Source organism: Sceloporus occidentalis, unplaced genomic scaffold, assembly GCF_023333645.1.
Source record: "Sceloporus occidentalis isolate IW3139 unplaced genomic scaffold, rSceOcc1.0.p SCAF_23, whole genome shotgun sequence".
NCBI lineage: Eukaryota > Metazoa > Chordata > Lepidosauria > Squamata > Phrynosomatidae > Sceloporus > Sceloporus occidentalis.
Window position 1 is genome coordinate 12,454,756 of NW_028317003.1, and position 22,025 is coordinate 12,476,780.

General features: G+C 40.6%; 1 protein-coding gene across 1 annotated transcript in view; it reads left to right on the forward strand.

Annotated features, from left to right (window-relative positions):
• Positions 1-219: 219 nt before the first annotated feature.
• The window catches only part of LOC149300821 (src kinase-associated phosphoprotein 2-B-like), a 108,762-nt gene continuing 86,956 nt past the window's right edge, over positions 220-22,025 (forward strand). The window contains exons 1-3 of the mRNA XM_089484814.1: positions 220-262; positions 15,555-15,660; positions 17,518-17,543. Coding sequence (XP_089340940.1) covers positions 220-262; positions 15,555-15,660; positions 17,518-17,543 — 175 coding nt within the window. The remainder of the gene's footprint in view (positions 263-15,554; positions 15,661-17,517; positions 17,544-22,025) is intronic.

Sequence of the window (22,025 nt, forward strand, 5' to 3'; positions counted from 1 at the left end):
AATTGTGTGCTTTTGGTTAGAGGGAGGAGGAGAATGGTAAGCTGGTTCATATGTCCGGTTACTTCCTTAAACACAGCAAACAGAGAGGCTTTCTTTTTCTTCCTCTTAGCTATTAACTTCCCTGTTTTTACATACACATTTAAAACAGTACAGCTCATTTGCCGCTGCCACCTAATAACCTCCTGGATATTAACAACAGGAGTAATCCAGTGGATCACAATGAATCCTGTGGTACCAGAAGACATTAAGGACCTGTTAGCAGGTAAAAGATGGGAGGGGTATATTTATTTGTCAGTATTGTTTAGTGTTAAAATACCTCCCAGGCTAAATGTTCACATTCCATGGCTTTTATTGTCTTTGGATGAATGTTTACTAACCCACTGCAAACAGACTGGTTACAAAGCAATTTGGTCACTGTTCTGGGGTTACATTTTTGACAGTCAATTATTCATATTGTTTATTCTTGTATTTTCTCATTGCTCTTTATTGCTGTAGAACTGTGTTGTACAATTGTAGCTATATTATCATTATGAATTAAACATTCTTATGGCTATTTTAAGGAATTTCTTTTTCCCAATATCATTTATCATTTATCCCAATATCATTGCGATTATTCTTATTTCTAAGAATTTAACTTCCTCACAGTGTGACTGTACCGTTATTATGCAACGATGAACCTTTAGGGACCAAAAAAAAAGCGAGAAGCATTTTAGCTCTTTCCTATTGCACCATAATGTCACTTTTATTTTTAGGTCACCCAGCAGATTTTGTTGTTAACATTTACTACAAATTAAAATGTAAAGTGTCCTCAATAAATAAAAAAACAGGATTATTATATATATACAATAAGTAGGTCAGCTGTATGTTTAGAAAGCAGTCTTCGTACTATAGCAACAAATGGAATGTTCATTTTAATTGGACATTTCAATTGGTTGCTATGGTGATAAGGCTACTTTTCAAACCTTGCACCAGAATGACTCAATTTGCATAATGTTTGAGAGGATGAGCTGCAGTACACCTCTCTACCTCTCAATCTTAAGGGACTTGACTCAACTGTGACTTATTAGAGCATCCATTCAAAACATCCATCTTGTATATTAAATTAAATTTAATAAAAGTTAAACAATTTAAAATAATAATACAAAATGATGAGTGTGTGATAAAAATAATGCATCATTTGTATAAACAAAATGTATAGTGATTTTGGCTTGTATTCTAAAAGTTATCCTCCACCTACCAGCTAAAAGGCTAGGACTTGTGTAAAAACAGGGCATTCAAAGAGTGCCTTCTAAATTTAGCATGTGTTTTTTCATATCTACCAACAAACAATAGACACAGTATGCCATGGTTGGACCTCCATAAGAGTTTAACAGCATCTTGACCATCCAGACAGAGGACCAAGTGCTTCATTCTTTCAGAAGTGCTCCATTTGATCTTCTGAACAAGCTTATAAATTAAAAGAGGTCTGACTATGAGACTAAGATCCAGATCCCCCGCAGCACTGCTGGGGACCTGGATCCTCCTGTCTGGTAACCTCCGCTGCTGGTGCTTCTGACTCCCTGGTGTGTAGTCGGGGCAGCGGGTAGACGTCTACGCGATTTGTATAGGCAACTTCTGCTGCAGCCGGAAGGAGGTGCCGTTAGCAGCGTGGATGGCCTGCGTCCATCGCGCATACACCCTACGGCTGTCAGAGAGGAGAGTTTCCCACAATGCTGTGGGGAATTCTGTCTGACAGTCGCAGGGTGTATGCGCGATGGACACAGACAACAGTGTTACACAGGTCCTTCTCTAGGTCAACAATCAAATACATTTTCCTGGTCAAGCCTTACCAGGGCAGCTTGGACCCTCATAGACTCTGAGGCCTAATGGAAATGCTGAATCCTAGCGGTGAAAAAGTCATACCAGGATTGGCATTGTGCAGCCACATACAGCAATGGTCCTTGAGACTGTACCTATTGAAAGCAGGTGCTTTCCTATTCGATTAGTCACCCTCACCAGAAGGTGATCCTCCCATGAACCACCTAATTAGTGCCCCGAGTGTGGGCAACTACACTTATTGAGTGGAGGAAAGGTGATATCAATTCCATGCAAAGGAGCTATATTACTTTCTGTAAAACTCCCCAGAAATTCTAATATGATCCTGAAGATTGAGTGTTGGTACTTCATTTGCTCATATTTAACCCCTTGATGACAATTGCCGGTCCGGGCACGTCACCGAAAATCGTGACGATTATGACAATTGACGTGCCAGGACCGGCACGTCTTTAAACGGGTGAAAAAATCGATCCGTGATCGATTTTTTCACTCAAACGGTGTTGCTCTAATGCCTCGACATCGAGGCATTGAGCAACACCAAAAAAAAACATTCCCGGCCCCCCCCGATCGCTCCTAGGAGCAAATAAAAAAACATGTTTGAAAGACTGCAAGTCTTTCAAACATGGCGGCGCCCGCCGCCGAAAAACGGGTTTAGGAAGCGATCGCGAGTCGCTTCCTTTGCTTAGCTGATGTTGCTAAGATGCCTCAGTATCGAGGCATCTTTGCAACACCTGTTTAGCAAAGGAAGCGACTCGCGATCGCTTCCTAAATGCTCAACTTACCTTCCCGGTGCCGGCGTCTTCGAAACACATGCGGTGTTTCAAGATGGCGGCGCCCATCAAGCCGGGGGCGGAGCCTGCTGTCATCATCGGGGGGGGGGTGTTGCTGGATGTCATGGACATCCAGTGAATAACACCCCTAGTGGTCAGATCACTCATAAGAGTGATCATGATCTGATAAATCAAAGGCAATGTTTTCTAAACATTGCCTTTGATTAGTATTGGATCTGCCTCCCTCCTTCACTTGCTTCTAGTGAGGGAGAGAGACAGATCAGTGTGTTTTTAGGTATTCTCAATAATATATATTATTATTGATCCAAAGGCTCTTATAAGAGCCACCCATTTAATATTAACCCCTTCATTGCCATTGATCACTGCATAAACAGTGATCTTGCATAGTGGCAATTGTTTTTGGGGTTCTTTTTTTTTACATTTTTTTTTACTTTTTATTTTTTTTTGTACTTTTTTTTAGGGTTTTTTTAATTTTTTTTATTAGAGCCATTAACCCTTTCCTTCCCTACTATTTTTGCTGCAATTGTTGCCATGCAGCGGTATACGGCTGAGGAGGCATGTTCCAAATTTGGCCCTTTTGCCCCCAAACAATCTGACAAACCCATGCATGTGGGGTATCAATGTACTCAGGAGATGTTGCTGAACACATATCGTGTTGTGGGACAGTGACATATACCAGGAGCTGTAATTTTACACCTGAAGTACAAAGTATGTTTAAAAAACAGCAAAAACAATTACTATCACAAACTTTGACAAGGGTTGGTGGTAGGATTAGTGCATGGAAAGGGTTAAACTATCAGCATCTAAAATACCCTGGGGTGTCTAGTTTTCAAAAATATATGGTTTGGTGGGGTAAATTTAATTTGCTGGCTTCAAAGATGCCCCAAATACCACATAGAGACAGAATTACCAGATTCAGAGAAAAATGGTTTTGAAATAGCAAAACGCTACTTGTACTTATTGCCCCATAACGTGTAGAAGAAAGCAAAAAAACATAAAAACATTGGGTATTTCTAAACTCGGGACAAATAGTAGAATCTATTTAGCAGGTTTTTTCAGTAGTTTTTTATGATGAATAAAAGATTTTTCAAATAAAAGTGAGAAATTTTTTTTTTTTTTCAATTTTTCGTCATATTTTATTATTTTTATTATAGAAAATTACATCATATATAAAAAATTATGGTGTCTGAAGAAAGCCCTTCTTGTCCTGAAAAAAACTATATATAACTTGTGTGGGTTTAGTAAATGGGTTAAGAGAAAATTACAGCTAAACACAAACACCGCAGAAACGATAAAACAGCCATTGTCACGAAGGGTACAAAAAATAGAATCAGCCTTTGTCACGAAGGGGTTAAAGGACCTGAGCAGGACATCAACATGCCAGCCCAGTTAAAGACCTATGGTTCCTGTGACATATTCTTTTACTGATAAGGGCTAGACTGCCAGCTATTCTGTGTTCTGTGACTAGGAACATTGCAGGTGTAGACAGGGTGGACAGTCTGTCTGATGACCAGCTACCTGTTTGCTAGGTCCTTGCTTGAGATTGTGTAGTCCAAACTAAAGAGGAAGACTTACCAATTCTTTAAGTCAGACCCCCTGTCCTTGTGTTTAAACCAAATCTTAATAATACACTCTCTCTCAGCTTAGGAGGTGTCTTGCCCTCTGTGGGCATTTCCTCTTTTAGCTTAAGCAGGTCTGGACTTATGAGTCCCGTCTGAGTTAAATGTAAACATATGGGAAAAACGGAATTATCTGGTGTCCTACCCTTTCTTGGCAACTGAGTACAATTCTTCCAGTGGAATGGGGGTATTAGGTTTGCTTTGCTAATACCAGTATTGCTTCAGACCTGATGAAGAGAGGATAAACATTATGTTAGTTCAATTAAAAAGGTATCACCGCATACTCTGCAATACTCTGATTTTTTGACATTGTGTCTACTGGACTAATTCAGCGCTACGGAATTTGATGGCGCTATATAAAACAATAAATAATAAATAATAATAATACGGCTAAACCCATTTACACACACACACACACACATACATATATATACTGTAGCTCAGTGATGATTGCATTGTGTTCCTAACAAATGCTCATGTGAGAAATGTTTACATTTAAGTGTATGGCATTCATGTGGGCTGTTAGAGGCCAAAAAGGTATATGTGTGGTTGAAGGCCTATCTGATCTGTTTTTATGAGTAGCAATAGTCTGTAATAGTACAAGCAAGTAAACACATTTTTAAGATGCACCAGGTTGGTTATCAAGATATTAAGCGTCTGTTCGCAATTTAGAGTATCCTAAAATTGTATAGTTCAATAATATTCCATAAAATAACCAAGTTAGGTTTTTAAGTTTAGAAACATTAGAATGTAAATAAAAAGGGATTTTAGATTGTCATAACAAACCAGAATTGAATATACAGATGAGGTATTCTGAGCACACACAGACGACGTGTACTGGCATTGATTACATGCATACTTAATAAACCCTTACTTTATGCCTGGAATTACAACTAGACAATGGTTTAATTGAAGGATAAATAAAGCAAAACTTACAAAATCAGCATAGTTGTATACAGTATAATTAAACTGAAACAGCAAGTAATACGAGGAGGGTAACATGTTTTAGATTGTATCAGGGAACAAATTCAGATATTTAGAAAATATATAATCACTCATCCCTCTGCCAACAGAGTTCAACATACCAACGGAAGAGAATTGCCAGGCATTACCAAAATACCATACATATAACCTTGGGGTATGTCAGTTCACATGATACGCTCCCACATCTACTGTAGATCATGTCATTGTAAAAAGTTATTGCTTCAAGGATTACCTCTCTATACTTAATATTTACTACCTGCACATATTTTAATAATGATATTTCTTATAAAGAAAGATATAAAATAATAATATTAAAATGCAAATATACAAACACTTCTTAATTTTACAATTACATCGAAACATAGAACATAAGAACATTACTGCCATTACTGAACCTGAAAATAAATATTTCAGTTACATTTGTATTAATCTTGGACCTTATTAAATTTGATCTGTAACATTGTTTATCATATTGTCATTGCAGCAGAAAAATCACCCTAAATATTATTTAGTTATTAGAAAGTGACCAGCACCCATTTATTAGATTTGCGCACAAGGCCAAAAATCATTTTGGATGAATCTTACTTTATTTTTTGGCTCATTCATTTTCAGCCAATGAATTGCGTTTCCTGGCCTTTCAGTTTGTATAAAATTTGGAGGTTTTTTAAATTTGGAAACAAAATCCAAAAATAAGACTTTCTCTACTCTCCTCCTAGGTCCCTCTGGGCCCCCTGCCCTTATCTCTGTAGTCCCCTCTCTGTTCACCTACCCTCACTCGCTCGCTCGCTGTCTTCGCTCACTTCTCCCCGGTATCAGCTCTGTTGGCTAGGTCTTCCGGAGTGCTTCAGCATAAGGGCGGCGCCTCTCCCTCATTCCTTCAGTCCGGGGAGAGGGTGTGCGCAGAGTCATCTTAAATGAAGGACTCTGGGAGGCCTGGTCAATGTAGCTGATACCAAAAAGAAGCGTACAAAATAGAAAACAGAAGAACAAGAAGAGGCAAAAGAAGAAGCAAAGGAACCGAGACATGGATGGTTGAGAGGGTAGGGACCCACGTGGTAACCATATCCCTTGCCCATAAAGTGTATGTTTAACTCCAGTACCCGGCATTATGGAAAGATGTGCCTAATCTGGCAAGATTAGTTTTCTATTCAAGAAAACTGTTCATTTTGGGAAATCGTGTGATAAAAATGAGATATTTTAAAAAGATTATTTTTAGAGTGATCTGAGGTATAATTTCAGTATAGATATTTCTGACATTGCAATGGTTAAGTATAGTCTTTCTTTTGGTGGATGTGCTTGGCTTAGGATGGTGACTAGCAGAGGGATTTCGGTGTTACAGTAAATCTACAAGAAGAGAAAGAACTTTTAAAGGTAGTACATGTGGAGCCATGCATTTATTTGTAATGGAACTGCATCAAAAACACATTTAATTGTGAAGAACTTAGATAAAAGTTTTTGTGAGGAGGTATGAGAGTCATTTGCGTTTCCTTCCATGATAATAGGAAGTTCTTCTCTAGTGTTGAGTAGGTACATCAGCCAGTCTTTAAGGTGTCTGCAGTTCTGTACATATGCTGGGGGTAGAGGCAATATGTAACGCTATTGTGCTTAGTATATGAACAGGTTTGAGTTTTTTAGACAGTGCTATTGAGTTTATCTGAGCCACAATCTGACTCAACTTAACAAAGCAATACTTTGGTTAAAGGATGGCTTGTTCTTTTTGAAACTCCCTATTCATATTGCCAAATTGCATTTTACATTACATAATGGGTATGAGAAATAGTCGGTATCAATGTCAATTTTAAGTGCAGTTTGATGATTGTTGGTATGTCTTGCAAGATTTCCTATATATTGATTAATTTGGCTCTTCAAAATATAGCACTTAACCTTGCAAAGGCAATGTCCAACATCTAATTTATTAAGATTAAGCTCTTTTTTGAATTATCCACAAGTTTTTTTAATATGCTATTCATTTGGTTCACAGGTTACAAGTTTACTTTTGTTATTGTCAAATGAAATCAGTACCAAAGACTTATCTGTCTTAACTTAGGGGATCACCCTCCTTGAAGATGAACTACTACTGCTTCTTCTACCTTTCATCTCCAGCAAACATTATCCATCACTAACTTTTTCACTGGCCTATTGGGTTGGGAGTTAGGCAAGTCCCGTCCCTTTATTGTGTGCCTGCAGCTTTCCTGATCACTGGTCCCTGCAAATCTGTTTAATTGTGATTTTGCGTTAGCTATTACTATACACAGGGCTAGACTGGTACAAAAATCTTTTCAGCTGAGCACAGTAGCGCGTGGGTCATGTGAATTAATTATCTATGCAACAAAAAAGGACGCAATATCCCAGCAGTCCACTGGTCATTTGCCCTGCGTGCACTATACTTAACGCTCCGTTAAGTATAGTGCACGCAGGGCAAATGACCAGTGGACTGCTGGGATATTGCGTCCTTTTTTGTTGCATAGATAATTGTGTGTGCTCCACAACCTTGTACAAGTGAGTGTAGTTAGGAGTGATATTCAATATATTATTATTATTATGATTATTGCCTTATTTATTTTTATTTATGTAGCGCCAACACTACATGCAGTGCTTCAAACAGTACATACATTAAAAGGGTATGACAAAACTAGAACTGTCAGACTAAGACAATATATTAGGTAAATTACAAGTAAAAATAAACAAATAACAGGCGCTTATCTTTTGTCCCAGGACTATCGGGACTTTCTCAGTTCTATATCTCAATTGTATGTATACATGAAAAATAAGAATCAGTTGTTTTGCAGCACAAGCGCCAAAAATCTGTGCAATTACATTTTATTTATTTATAGGACCAGTAGAAACTGCAGAAACACTTAGACAATTTAAAATGGCAATACAATTAACCCACGGTAACGATACTGGTACAGAAGGAGAAAGGGGCCATGTTCTTGCGAGTTTACAATCTATTTGGTCTCTATCCCTTCTTACATATGGATTCATGGATTCACCAGGGTGGCACAGACGTTGGTAGTGGCCCTGCAGGTTAGCATAGAAACACAACACATGCTGCTTATTAGTGAAACCAGAAGGAACACAGACTTGTTTACAGTAAATCAAGAATAGGAGGCAAGTGCAGGGACCGATCAAGGTCAGGAGGCGCCCTGGGGCAACACTGTTACAAGAGACCCTCTCGCCACAGCAGTGGCGTCGCTACAGGGGGGCAATTGCCCCCCCCTAGGTTAATCCTTGCCCCCTGTTGCCCCCCTGCCGAATTTGGAATAAAGTCTTTAAATCCCGTCTTCTTTTTTTTTTTTTTTTTTTTTTTTTAATGCGGAGGAGCGAGAGGGTGCGGCCTGCGTAAGATCGGCAGCCAGGGCAACCGATCTTACACGGGCCGCACCTCGAGCCCTGCTACTTACCTGTGGGAGGGTCTTCTGTACTGCATAGAGGAAGCGGAACCTAGCAGAATTCACGTGACATCACATGACTCTGCTCCAGTCCTGCTTCCTCTGCAGTACCAGAGAACGCAGAGGGAGGCCGCGCCCTCTGCTGAAGTTTGTGAGCGGCATCGAGGAGCTGCAGTGCAGGTAAGGGGGTGGGGAGGGTGTTTGAATGAGTATGCGTGATTGAGGGAATTAATCTGTGAATGAGTGAGTATATGAATGAATGAGTGTGTGTGATAGCAAGTCAGCCAGTACATGCTGAAACCTAGCTAGCTGCCCCCCTTGTGTATTGATGCTGCCAGCAGTATGGGGTCTGCACATCACTTACAGCCACCCTGTACCAGCATGTACTGGCTGACTTGCCATGATAGGAGTGTGATTGCTAACAGCAATCACAGTCCCATCATGCCTAGGTTCCAGCATTTACTGATTGGATGTGTAAGTGCTGAAACCTAGGCATGATGGGACTTTGATTGCTGTTAGCAATCACACTCCTATCATGCCAAGTCAGCCAGTACATGCTGAAACCTAGCTAGCTGCCCCCCTTGTGTATTGATGCTGCCAGCAGTATGGGGTCTACACATCACTTACAGCCACCCTGTACCAGCATGTACTGGCTGACCTGGCATGATAGGAGTGTGATTGCTAACAGCTATCACACCAAACACAGTCCCATCATGCCTAGGTACCAGCATTTACTGTTTGCCAGGGTATGATAGGAGTGTGATTGCTGTGTGGGCAGTGTGGACGCCAGGGCTGGCTTTGGGGTGTGCAACCTGTGATTAGGGGGTTTTAAATATACTTTTTAATGACGTGTTTTTATGTCAATTCCAATTGATCTATACCTGCAAAGCTGGGTTTTTGCGTTATTCTGTAGATCCATATCTATATATTTCCATACATTATTTATGTATACCTGCAAATACAGTGTTTGTATGTCTTATTCAGTTGATTAATACCTGCAATGCTGTTTCCATGTATTTATTTGATCTATTTCATATACTATTGTATACCTGGAAATACAGGATTTTTATGTCTGATTCTGTTTATTTGATATATACCTTCGGCAACTGGGGCTAATATTAATATATATGGGCAGCAGGGGCATCAATACACAAGGGTCAAAAACACTAAGGGGGGTATAAACGTCAATGCAGTGTGAAAAATCGATCCTGATGTAGACGTCTGTGACGTAGATTGTGTCCTGCTGTTTGTGTGTTTTTGGTTATCAGTGTAGCAGAGCCTGCCCTCGGGTGTGTGTGTATAGGTTTTGGTGTCCTGGTGTGTGTTTGAGTGGGGCAGAGCCTGTCCTAGGGTGTGTGTTTGGGTGTCAGTGTGTCAGAGCCTGTCCTTGTGTGTGTGTGTTTGGATGTGGGTGTCTGTATGGCAGAGCCTGTCCTGGTGTGTGTGTGTGTGTGTGGATGTGGGTGTGGCAGAGCCTGTCCTGATGTGTGTGGGTGTCGGTGTGACAGAGCCTGTCCTGGTGTGTGTGTCTGGGTGTCGGTGTGACAGAGCCTGTGTTGGTGTGTGTGTTTGGTCATCTGTTTCCTGGCACTTAACTTACAGTAGGAATTATTTAATTTATATTTATCCAGAGATAAAATGCCCTCCTGAAGTTGTAGTGACTTCAGGGGACAAAACGTTCAAGGCCCTGAAATCATTTAGTGGAAAAGTTATTTATTGTGTTATAATATTTATTTCAAGGATTAGTCGCACTCAATTGTGGCTTCAGGCTTTCCATGTTGAATGATCAAGTATTATTTTAGCCCAATAACAAAAGTATAATTCCATAGCACATTACTTTTGGAAATTATGAATGCCCCCCCAGTTTGACTGTGGTATCTTGTGTGCCCCCCCTATATATTGTTTCTAGAGTCGCCACTGCTCCACAGACACACCCGCATACACACTGACTGCCATAAACACAAGTCCCAGCTCCTGTATAGTATCTCTGCTCCTGTGACTGCAAGCTGCTGGCTAGGGGATCATCTCCCAGTAACCATGATGCTTGCCTTTTCCTTTCAAGCAAAGAGAAACTTCCATTTACTGACTGCAAAATGTGACTTAAAAATGAGCTTCTTACGGGCTGATCATATCACATGATAGGAAGTAGCGTGGGAAGCTGACTCATCACTGATGCCCATAATGGGGTATGTCTATGTTTCTGCAAATGCATGTTCAGCAGCAGAGAGCCCACATGCACCAAGTGGGACCCCATCTGGGCTCCTGCATCACCCAGGATAAGAAGTAACTGTATGCGTGCTGTGCACTGTACACACATACATAGTTTACACCGCAGCAAGTAAGTAGGGTTGGAAGATTTAGTAGATGAGGTTGGCTTGGGAGATGAATTGTTAACCCAATAGACATGTTCATTATAATACTACGACAACCAAAGGATGCTAATTTATATTGAAATAGGTAGTTTCATGATATGTAAAGTTACACTTTGTAAGTAGTGTGTGTATTTAAATATATGTAAGGTTATACAAAGTAGACCTCCAAGTCTTGCAACCTACCTAGGGGAGAGAATGAGCTTGGCATTTATCTGTCTACATGTATATGTATGTGTGTGGCCTTGTTTAGAATGTTCGACCATTGTTTAATATTGCTTGAGCACATTGTTTAGCTATAGGGAGTTATCAGTTAATATTGACACTTCTGCCACAGAATGTCCAGGTGGATCCTTTTTCTATTGTTTGTTGATTTTCAGCTGATTGTTTGTTGATTTTCTTAGTAAATGGCTATTTTAAATAGTGTATCGTGTCATGGTTATTACATGATTCAAACCGTATTGGTAATGGCTGAAATTTTTTCTTAATTTTTATTGGATGTCGAAATAAATATTTTTATAATTTATGCATATCCCTATAAATAAAGGCCTGCACATAGCACCCAATGGCTGGTGCCTAGTGGATCATAGCGGACTGTATTATGTCAGTTGTAAAGTTGCACTTTAATTGCAGATGTTAATTCTCAATCAAGCAGGGCTGGCTTTTTATAATGTTGCAAGGCATGGATGTAGACCACTTGCTTATTGTAGTGATGGCAGAACCTTGCTAGATACCTTTGCTCTGCGTTTTGAGTACAGAAGCTCAGAAAACGCGAAGCTACAATGGTCATCCTAAAATTTTTCTTGTAGCTCCTAGATTATACATATAGTGGATCCATCCAATCCTACCTGTAAGAATGAGATGACATTGGGAGTTGTCCAATTGCCCAATAAGGGTAGAAGGTAATAACTTTTAAAGTATTAATATTAATTAATTGATTTAAGGTAAGCCATCAGTAAGTGACAACGTGTAAGCTAAAGGGACACTCCAGGGTCCCAGAGTGCCCACTTAACAATGAGTGCGTATGAAAGTGCTTTAGGCTGAACACATCTCCTCTATAGGAAATAGCTGATGGGTGGAAAAAGGGGCAAATGCAAAGCAGACCATGAAAATTTAAAGGGGGTCTCAGCTATCATATGCATTAAAGTGCATTTCATGGTTGGAGTGCTCCTTTAATGTACAGTTAATTAAAGAGACAGTTTTTTTAAAAAAAATAACATGCATATTTTTGAAACAATAGGGCTATGCATGTTTCCTGAAACTGACACTTGATTTTCTGGTTGCATAGAAATGCAGAACTACACATTTTTCATGCACACGTGTCCAGGGCAAAGGGGGACACAATTACCTTCTGCCATTATCCATCAGTAAATAAACACATGTATTTTTATGTGGATGTACATTACGCAGTAAGTAGTTTATCTCAGCAGTCTAAAACACTGGATGATCATCCTATTTCATTTTAAAACATTTTACCCCTGCTGTACTTTACCCAAGTGCTTGTGGTGCGCTTTATCTCTGTTTTCACAAATCATTTCTCTCTGTAATTGACACTAAGTAATTTGTAAATGGCGTGTTATCACTTATCTGTGCGTGGATCCCTCTGTGCCTGTGTTAACTATCCCTTTAAGTATATAAGTACATTTTCTCTCTGGAGGAAAGTTGAAGGCAGTCAGATTGTTAATGTAAACAGTAGCTAAACAAATATTGCTATCTATTTTTGGAAGGAATGTTGTGTTAACATTTTTGATTCTTTTCTGCTTATCTGAGCTAGACTTTCCTGGTTAACTTGATTCCTGTGCAAATATTCCAGCAGGTCATTCTGCTATTTTGTACCAGGGGCTGAATGGCTGGGTCAGATGGGGGTGGCATAAAATGAATTTGGACAAAAGTATTGAGACACCTGACCATTACACAAACAGGGACTTTTATGACGTTGCATGCTAAATACAGACATTAATATGTAGTTGGACTATAACAGCTTCCACTCTTCTGGGAGGCTTTCCACAATATTTTGGAAGTGTTTCTGTGTTTTTGCCCATTCCTCCAGTAGAGCATTTGTGAGGTCAGGCACTGATGTTGGACAAGAAGGCCTGGCTTGCAATCTCCATCCCAGTTCATCCAAAAGGTGTTCGATGGGGTTGTGGTCAGGGTTCTGTGTGGGCCAGTCAAGTTCTTCTACAACAAACTCATCTAACCAGTATGTTTGTGCATATAGTGTATATGTCAAGTCCAGAAATGGTGATTTGCACTCACAGGTCTCCAGATACAAGCAGCATGATAAGAAAAATCAAATCAGCGTTTTGGACCACATCATGGTCCTTAATCTAGATATATATTGGGCTGAAAAATCAAGTAGTGTGCTTTGCCAGGATGATTTGAATAAACTGAAAATAAAAATATCTATATATCAGATGCTAAAGAAGAGTGAGGATATTCTTATTCCATGCAAATTTTAATAAAAGAGAATAATTACACAAATACATATAGCAAGCTGAGTATCTCATCAGTAAAAGTATGACATGAAATAAGTCTAGTGTTAGTCAAACAAACATATATTTTTTAATTGTTGTTGAGGACTCCACATTACTATTGTATGTGTAAGGGATTTGGCCAGATCACTCAAGCATAAGTGGTCTGACTTCGATGTGAACAGCGTACTTTGAAAGTAACTGCCATGGACTCCATCCCCATCTGGTAGCTTAAAAGCTGAGGTCTTTGCGCACCAAGGAATAAATTCCTATCGGGAGTGGGGCACATAATTGCCTCCTTGCCTAGGGCCCCATGGAGTGTTAATGCAGCTCATATGAAGTATTTTCAGAACTTACTAGTACATAAGGAATTTAGGGATCTGGATGCAAGTAAATAGCATCGGCCTATGACTGAATATAATATTCTGTCTGAACCAATGTCTGACGCCAGCTATGTATTGTAAACATGTACACTTTTAATTTGAGCCAGGGGTGTTGCTAGGTCTCCGAAAGGCAGGGTCGGCGCCACCTATGGTGTGGGCAGCTGCGAACCGCCGGCCGCGGTCATTCATTAAAAGCGCGGCCGCGGTCACTTGATGGGAGGCAGGCAGCTGCAAGCCCCTGGCCACGGTCATTCAGTAAGCGCGGGCGCGGAGCGCGGTCACTATGGGGAGGCTCTGTGATTAGTCTTGAGAGCTTTGTGTTCTGCTCTGTCATAACCATATCACTGCCGACGTGTCTCTTTGTCTCACCTGCAAGAGAGCTTCATTCTCCGATTCCGGGAGGATGAAAGTTTTGCGCATGTCTAGAAGAAAATGAAAAGCGGGACAGCAGCTACAGAGACTTGAGGCTAATGCCCCAGAGTGTCCATTCAAGGCTATGGAGTTAAGATTTTGGGCTTCAGCCCCAGTACCCCCTAGCAATGCCACAGGCTTGAGCTGTATTTGGTTGCTCAGTTTGTGCTAGCCCTTTGAGTGCCATCATGATTTAGTCACTAAATGAATAGATCATTTCATCTCAGTGATTCAGCTATGCTTTATGAAGTGACCTTGAAAGTTTATCTTGTGAGAATGGCCAACTCTACCCTATATAATGCATAAATACCGTATTGGCTCGAATATAGGCCGCACTTTTTTCCCCCACTTTAAGTCTTTAAAGTGGGGGTGCGGCCTATATTTGGGGTATAGCGCCCGACAGGCAGCGGGGTTAGGATACAGATCCCCCGCAGCGGTACAGGGGACCTGCATCCTACTCTCCGATACGCTCAGACAGCCTCCCCTGCCAGCACTTTCCATGGGCGGGGGTGCCGGCACGGGAGGTTGTCTAAGCGCATCGTGCGGACGGTCACCGGCTGCGGAGGTTGTTTACCCGCATCGCCGCAGCCGGTGACCGTCCGCACGATGCGTTTTACCTCTGCCCCCAAGACTTACCAGTGCCGGCACCGGAAGTTGTATACGCGTATTGCGTAGATGTCCCCCGCCGGCCCCGCAAGACACCCGGGAGTCTGCTCTGGTAAGTCGGGGGGGGGGGGAGAGTGGCAGCATATCTCGGGGGGGAGGAGGAGGACAGTGGCAGCATATCTCGGGGAGGGAGGAGGACAGTGGCAGCATATCTCGGGGGGGAAGGAGGACAGTGGCAGCATATCTCGGCGGGGAGGAGGACAGTGGCAGCATATCTCGGGGGGAGGAGGAGGACAGTGGCAGCATATCTCGGGGGGGGCAGTGGCAGCATATCTCGGGGCGGGAGACAGAGTGGCAGCATGTTTTTTTGGTGCTTTTTTAAAGAAAAAAACTTTTAGGGTGCGGCCTATATCCGAGCCAATACGGTAACTTGGTGAGAACCTCAGATAATTTACACCAGTTGGTGCACAGCTCTTTCTATGGAGAAATGTAATGTTTTTGTGGATCATTGTATTGCTTTTGTTCAATACTTTTTTGTTAAAAAAAAATTGTATATAATTGTACTTTGAAATGTTAGAAAGAAGACAATTTAAGCCAAACTAATCAGTTGACATATGAATGCAAAGGAGCAATAAAAATGGAATCTAATTTTAGAGTTTCTTGCAGATTCAATTTTTTAATTCTTCTGTGTCTTTTCTGTTTTCCATTATTAGACTTTGAAACATTCATATCAGATGTCTTAAAAGGGGAGAACTTGTCAAAGAAGGCAAAAGATAAAAGAGAAGCCTTGCTGAAGAAGATAAAAGACGTGAAGATTAAGTATGCACATTTTCAGGCTTTATGCTTTTCTCCATCAGGGAATAAAGATACATGCTTATTAGATAATATACTCTCTATGTATTTATACCAGACGGAATAGATTAATTTTATACATATATTTATATAAACAAAGACGGAGAAGCCAGGGAATACACTGTAAAATCTAATCTTATAATACTTAAACTTTTCCTTATTTTTGGAGTTGGATAGTGAGTGTGTACTATAGAAAACATTTACATGAGGTTATATGCAAAGTTTTCCTGCAAACACTTAATCTAGAATGCTCATAATATGTTAATATGTTTTCTACCTGAGAGTTTATTGCAAGGTGCAAGTCAGAATGGAGCCAGGTTAGAGTCTGGCTTGGTTTCTGGAGTTGGAGTGCAAGCTAAGCCAAATCTGGCGGTCTTTGTGCGGTCTTTGTATTAAATGGGCGTTGTGGATCCTGCCTGTTATGGCTATGCTGTACCTTGATCTCCAAAAATTATAGCTGAACCAAGCTTGGGCTGCCCAATCCTATATAGTAATTTACAGAAGAAGAGTGTTTCTTCCTCTGGAATTGGTTCAGCAGTACCACTAAAGCAGTGATGGCTGACCTTCAGATGTTCAACTAATGTGGACCCCAGTTCCCATAATGCTTATCCAACCATAAGCCACAACCGATTAGCAGGTTCATTTTAAACATAAGGATGAGAGAAACTTTAATCACACTGTCTCATCTTAGTCATTGGGTCAGAATTTAGGCATATATGGAGTTTTCTAGCATGTAATCAGAGGCAAGCGCGCACACAAATTCCCAGGTCTCAAATATGTCTACAGAAAAAATGGGCACAAAAACAACTGCACTCCACTACTCAATAGTTATGATCCTTTAATATGAGCTAATTAAGGGTGAAACGCGTTAGACATTTGGTGTACGCTGTATATTCCAGCATAACATTTTATTATTTTATTTTTTAGCCCATTTTTTCTGCGGATAGCATTTTAAACTTAGCCCACATTTTGCTGGGCTGAGAAAGGTTACCAATCAGTGTCAAATACTGTTAAGAAAAGAAGCCCTACTGTACTTGGTTGGTTAGAAGGATTGTAAAACATATTTTTTTAGTGAGGGGGGGTCAGAAATGCATCTATACCATTGGGAGGGACCATTTTTTGGCAAAAGTTTCAGGTTCATTTGTGCCAAAATAACGCAACAAAATAAGTTGTTATATTCTGACACATATGACAAAGTATGCAGATTTTTTACAGGTTATTGCAGTCTTATATTTTCAAACAAACAGCGTCCATTTAATTTTGTTTAACAATTGCACCAATAAGAGTTTTCCTCTGCATGAAACTTACACTTATGTTGGGTTGGTGGTGTAGCTGTGGTTTCCATTTTCAAATGAGATCCAGACTACATAGAAATCTAATCTTTACAACCCTCTGTAGCCTCATAAATTCTTTATATGTCTAGGCATCAGTCCACATTAGTTTATATAAAATCGTAGCACACTAAACAGAAAAATGAGAACAGAAGGAGAAAAAAAACCATTAAAAATGGATAAAAGTGCATTTGAGTAAGTTATGCCAAAAACAGCTATTTTGGTCAAATAAAACGGTTTACAAAACAATAATGTTAATTTATATTACATTATTTGAATGCATGCCTGCTAACGTATTGTCATTTAAGGGGTTAACACCTATCCCTTAAAATCATACAAATCATGCATATAAACATTCACTAATAAAAACTATTGCTGTTTAAATAGATCGTGATACAAAGCTATTTGATATGAAAGCACCATTTGCAATGATTACATCATATAATGATTTTACTTCTTGATCATAATTGTTTTATTTGTGTTTTATTTCCAGCTACCCACATGAGTTTCAAGACAGAGGTAAGTTTTGAGTAACATACTGAGACATTAACAAGTAGTGTAGCTTAATTTTAAATGGCATGCAAAAAAAAACCCATTTGAATCTTTAGGCTTTAGAATTGAAAAAGAAATGAAGATTGTAGCTCCCCCTGCTGGAGCAGAACGTAAATGTGAGCATTAACTTACTGTTAGTGGCCATTAACTTGATGGCTAATTAACCCTAAATTACAGATGCAGTGCATACATTGCCAATCCGATGGCACCATATGACCAGTTATTACACTAGTTTGCGTTACTGCTTTTATTCAACATTGTATTATTTTTACTTTCGAGAGGTTACATTTTACTTTTCCTTAAAAAGCATTCTGTCTTGAGAAATATATATTTTTTTATTTTATACATGGAATTGTATGGTAGTTTCAAGAATGCATGTATTTACCCAATTTGCATAAAGAAACAGTGCAGCGCTAAATGTTTCCTGATACAAAAAATGAAGCTAATTACTTCAGGGCTTCTATGTGGAATGTGTGTTCAATAAAATAAAGTATGACCCATTTCTGTAATACGGGTGGCCAAAGCAATAAGCCAAAGTAGACAGTAAGCAATCTTGGCATGATGCATGCCTGTTTAATGCACTTCCTGCGCTTGAGGAAAAGCAAAATGTGTTGCATGTGCATGCATGGCCACTGCCAACGCTACTGTCTTGTGGACAACATGAAAAGGGATGCAAAGCACAAAAGAAAAACTGCTCCCTTATGCTGTACCCAGGAGTCACTTTCCAAACATCCCTGGGCACAAATACTACAGTATAGCTTGCCACGCTAAGACTTCCTGCTATATTTTATGAGATTTCTATGGTGAATTACCGGTATATATGACATTCCTTAAAAACTTAACAGATCAAAAGAATGAAACGATCATTTTTTAAACATGTCCATTTTTTTTTTAAACATGTCCATTGATTTAATCCCCCTCCCTCTATGGGTTTGGGGACACAGATGCCCCTAATGGGTTTAACCTTGTTTCAACTGTCCCATCCCACCCGAAACAGGATGCAGGGTGAGGAGGGATTTTTAATAGATCACTGTACCCTCCCCCAAATTAATTTAATTAGTCCACCAATCATGGGATGGGGAAGTAGGGGATGGTTGTTGTTTTCCTTGGGATCCCTGTTTCTGTTTTAAAATGTAAACATTTTTTAAATAATTGTATTGCAGTGAGGGGTGCAACTTTCAGGTGACGATATGCAAGTAACAGCTCACATTTTAGCAAGTGTTAGCATGCAAGGCCACCTCAGTTGGGTCTGGTCAATCAAGTTAATGCTTAGTTTGGCTGGCCACCCGACTTCAAAGTATTTTGTCTTTCAATCTGTGATTCATAGGCTTTGTTAAGTAATTGCTGAATTAGAATCCAAAGAATCACCATCTTCAGTCACATGGTTGTGGCGAGTCTATGTCTATGGACAGTTTGTAGTCATGATGACTCCTCTGCTGGAGTTCATCAGGAATTCATCAGGATTCTGCTACTCAAACCTTGCAGACAGGCCCTCTCCCACAGCTAATTTTGGTACCGCACATGTTCTTATATGTAAAAATAGTCGACATGTGACTGGCTTTGTTTGCATGTATTCATATTACACAGTAGGAGAAATCTTTTGAATTTGCTTTACTGGGACATACAATGGGAACGTATATGAGGAATAGGTGTTTAATAAACAGGATTTCCTGCAAGAATGGGTTTCCTTTTTACTAATGCATCAATTCCTTTGTCACTACATATTTTTGCTTAGCTCTAAACTGAACGCAAAGGTGTTAATGAGAAGAAGACAATTATGGAAACAATAAACAATCTGTGTCAAAACCAACATAACCCAAAATTTACTTAATCTGTTATGATGCCGGATGCTTTAAAAGTCAGGTTTGTGTTGTTTGCCATTACACTAAATGACAATTGCATTCTCGCTGGAAGCTCTTTTTGTGAAAAACACTTGCTCCAAATGTACATTCCAGATTGTTTTGTTTTATTTTATTACACTTCATGGTCCCAAAGATTTTAATGAAAATGGTAGGGAGGAGGGATATATATGCTAAGTATGTCTGATGTAATAAGAAACAAAAGCTCACCTGTAAGTATTATGGTCAGGGGAAGGTTGGCGAGGGGCAGGGAACAACTATGGGTGGCTCTGATTTAAAGATTTTGGGCTAGTTCCTGAAGCTTTGTGTTCTACTTGCAATTCCATGTGTATCCACCAGGGTACATAGAGCAGCAAGGCCTCCCATACTAGAGGCCACAGTTGTCAAAGAGACATAGGAATGAAACTGAATCTAAAGGCATTCAACAGGAATGTTCCATTGCTTTCTACAGTGACTGCTCCAAACATAGCAATGTGCCCTAGAATGGCAGAATGGCAAGTTCCTACACATCCAGAAAGGGGTGACAGATGGCCTTTCATGCTAATGTGAAACCACACAGATTTGGAGCCTTTGTACATTTGGTGATTTGCCCCCATTTCCCCCACAGCTATGACGGGAGCTCTAGACATTATGGGACATGTGGAGAAGGTTTGAAATCAAAGTGATTTTTAACATATCCTGCAAAAAGCAACATAAATATCTTTAACCTCACAATATATACATATTATGTTAGAAGGAAGCAAATGTTTTAATGAACCCTTTATCTAACAGAATAGACTGTGCTTCAGTTTATACATATTGGAGGTCCCTACATGTGTGTAAAATCAGTGGCGTTGGCAGGGGCCATGGCCCCCCCTACATCATGCTGTGCCCCCCCGTGTGCCCCCCCAATTGAAACGCCGTCTTTTTTCTTTTTTTTTTGTAATAGACGCGGAGGAGAGAGAGAGGCGCCGAACGGTCGCTGAGGAATAAGTTTTCAGAAACCGTTCGGCGCCTCTCACTCTTCTCCGCGAGGCCTCTGCCTTGGTCGCAGTGCCGGCATTTCAAGTTTCAAGATTTTCAAGATTTTCAGCAGTGAAGCCGCGCACACTGCGGCAGAACCAGGGAGACAGGGACCTCGCGATCCCACCGCTGGACTTCTACAAGCCCAAGGTAAGTGAACTTCAAAGGGGGAGAGGGTAGAAAGTTAGGAGGGGGTTAGAGAGTGAGAAGAGGTAGATAGGGAGGGAGAGGGGATAGATAGGATAGATTGGGAGGGAGAGGGGATAGATAGGATTGATTGGGAGGGAGAGGGGATAGATAGGATAGATTGGGAGGGAGAGGGGGTAGATAGGATAGATTGGGAGGGAGAGGGGGTAGATAGGATAGATTGGTAGGGAGAGGGGGTAGATAGGATAAATTGGGAGGGAGAGAGGGTAGATAGGATAGATTGGGAGGGAGAGGGGGTAGATAGGATAGATTGGGAGGGAGAGGGGGTAGATAGGATAGGGAGAGGTGGTAGATAGGATAGATAAGGAGGGAGAGGTGGTAGGGAGGGAGGGAGAGGGGTTAGCTAGGGTAGGGACGGAGAGGGGTTAGATAGGGTAGATAGGATAGATTGGGAGGGAGAGGGGGTAGATAGGATAGATAGGGAGAGGGGGTATATAGGGAGGGAGAGGGGGTAGATAGGTTAGATTGGGAGGTAGAGGGGGTAGATAGGTAGGGAGAGGGGGTAGATAGGTAGAGAGAGAGGGTAGATAAGGATGGAGAGGTGGTAGGGAGGGAGGGAGAGGGATTAGGGAGGGAGGGAAAGGGGTTAGATAGGGTAGGGACAGAGAGGGGTTAGATAGGGTAGATAGGGAGGGAGAGGGGGTAGATAGGGAGGGAGAGGGGGATAGATAGGGAGAAAAGAGGGTGGCAAGAATATTGAAATAAAGAGTCAGAATGAGAGAGAATGAGTGGATTAATGTGTGGATGCATTAATGAATATGTGTAAATAATTTGTGTGAAAGAATAAATGATTGTGTGAATTAGTGAGTGACTGTAAAAGTGTTTGTGAATCATAGGTGTATTATTGATTTGTCAAAAAAGCAAAGATGGTATAAGCAGGGTGTTTAGGCAATGGGGACAAAGATGGCACAAATAGTGTGTTTATGGGACAAACATGGCGTACGTTCAGTTGTTTGGGGACTCATGCTTGGCTGTTTGGCGACAAAGATGGCACGTCCTATGTATGTGTAATTTGGGTGCTGGTCAGGTTCTATGCGGGCTATGCGGGCAATGTGGACGCCAGGGTTGGCTTTGGGGTATGTGACCAGTGATCTATGCCTGTAATTTAGGGGGTTTATCTTTACCTTTAATGCAGAGTTATGTAATTTCCAATTGATATAAACCTGCAAAGCTGGGTTTTGTGTTATTCTGTTGATCTGTATCGGCTATATTTCCATACATTATTTATGTTTACCTGCAAATATAGGATTTGTATGTCTTATTCAGTTGATCAATACCTGGAGTGCTGTTTCCATGTGTTGTTTATTTGATCTATACCTTCAGTGCTGAGTGTACATGTGATTTCCAGTTGATATATACCTGCAATGCTGGGTTTGTGCGT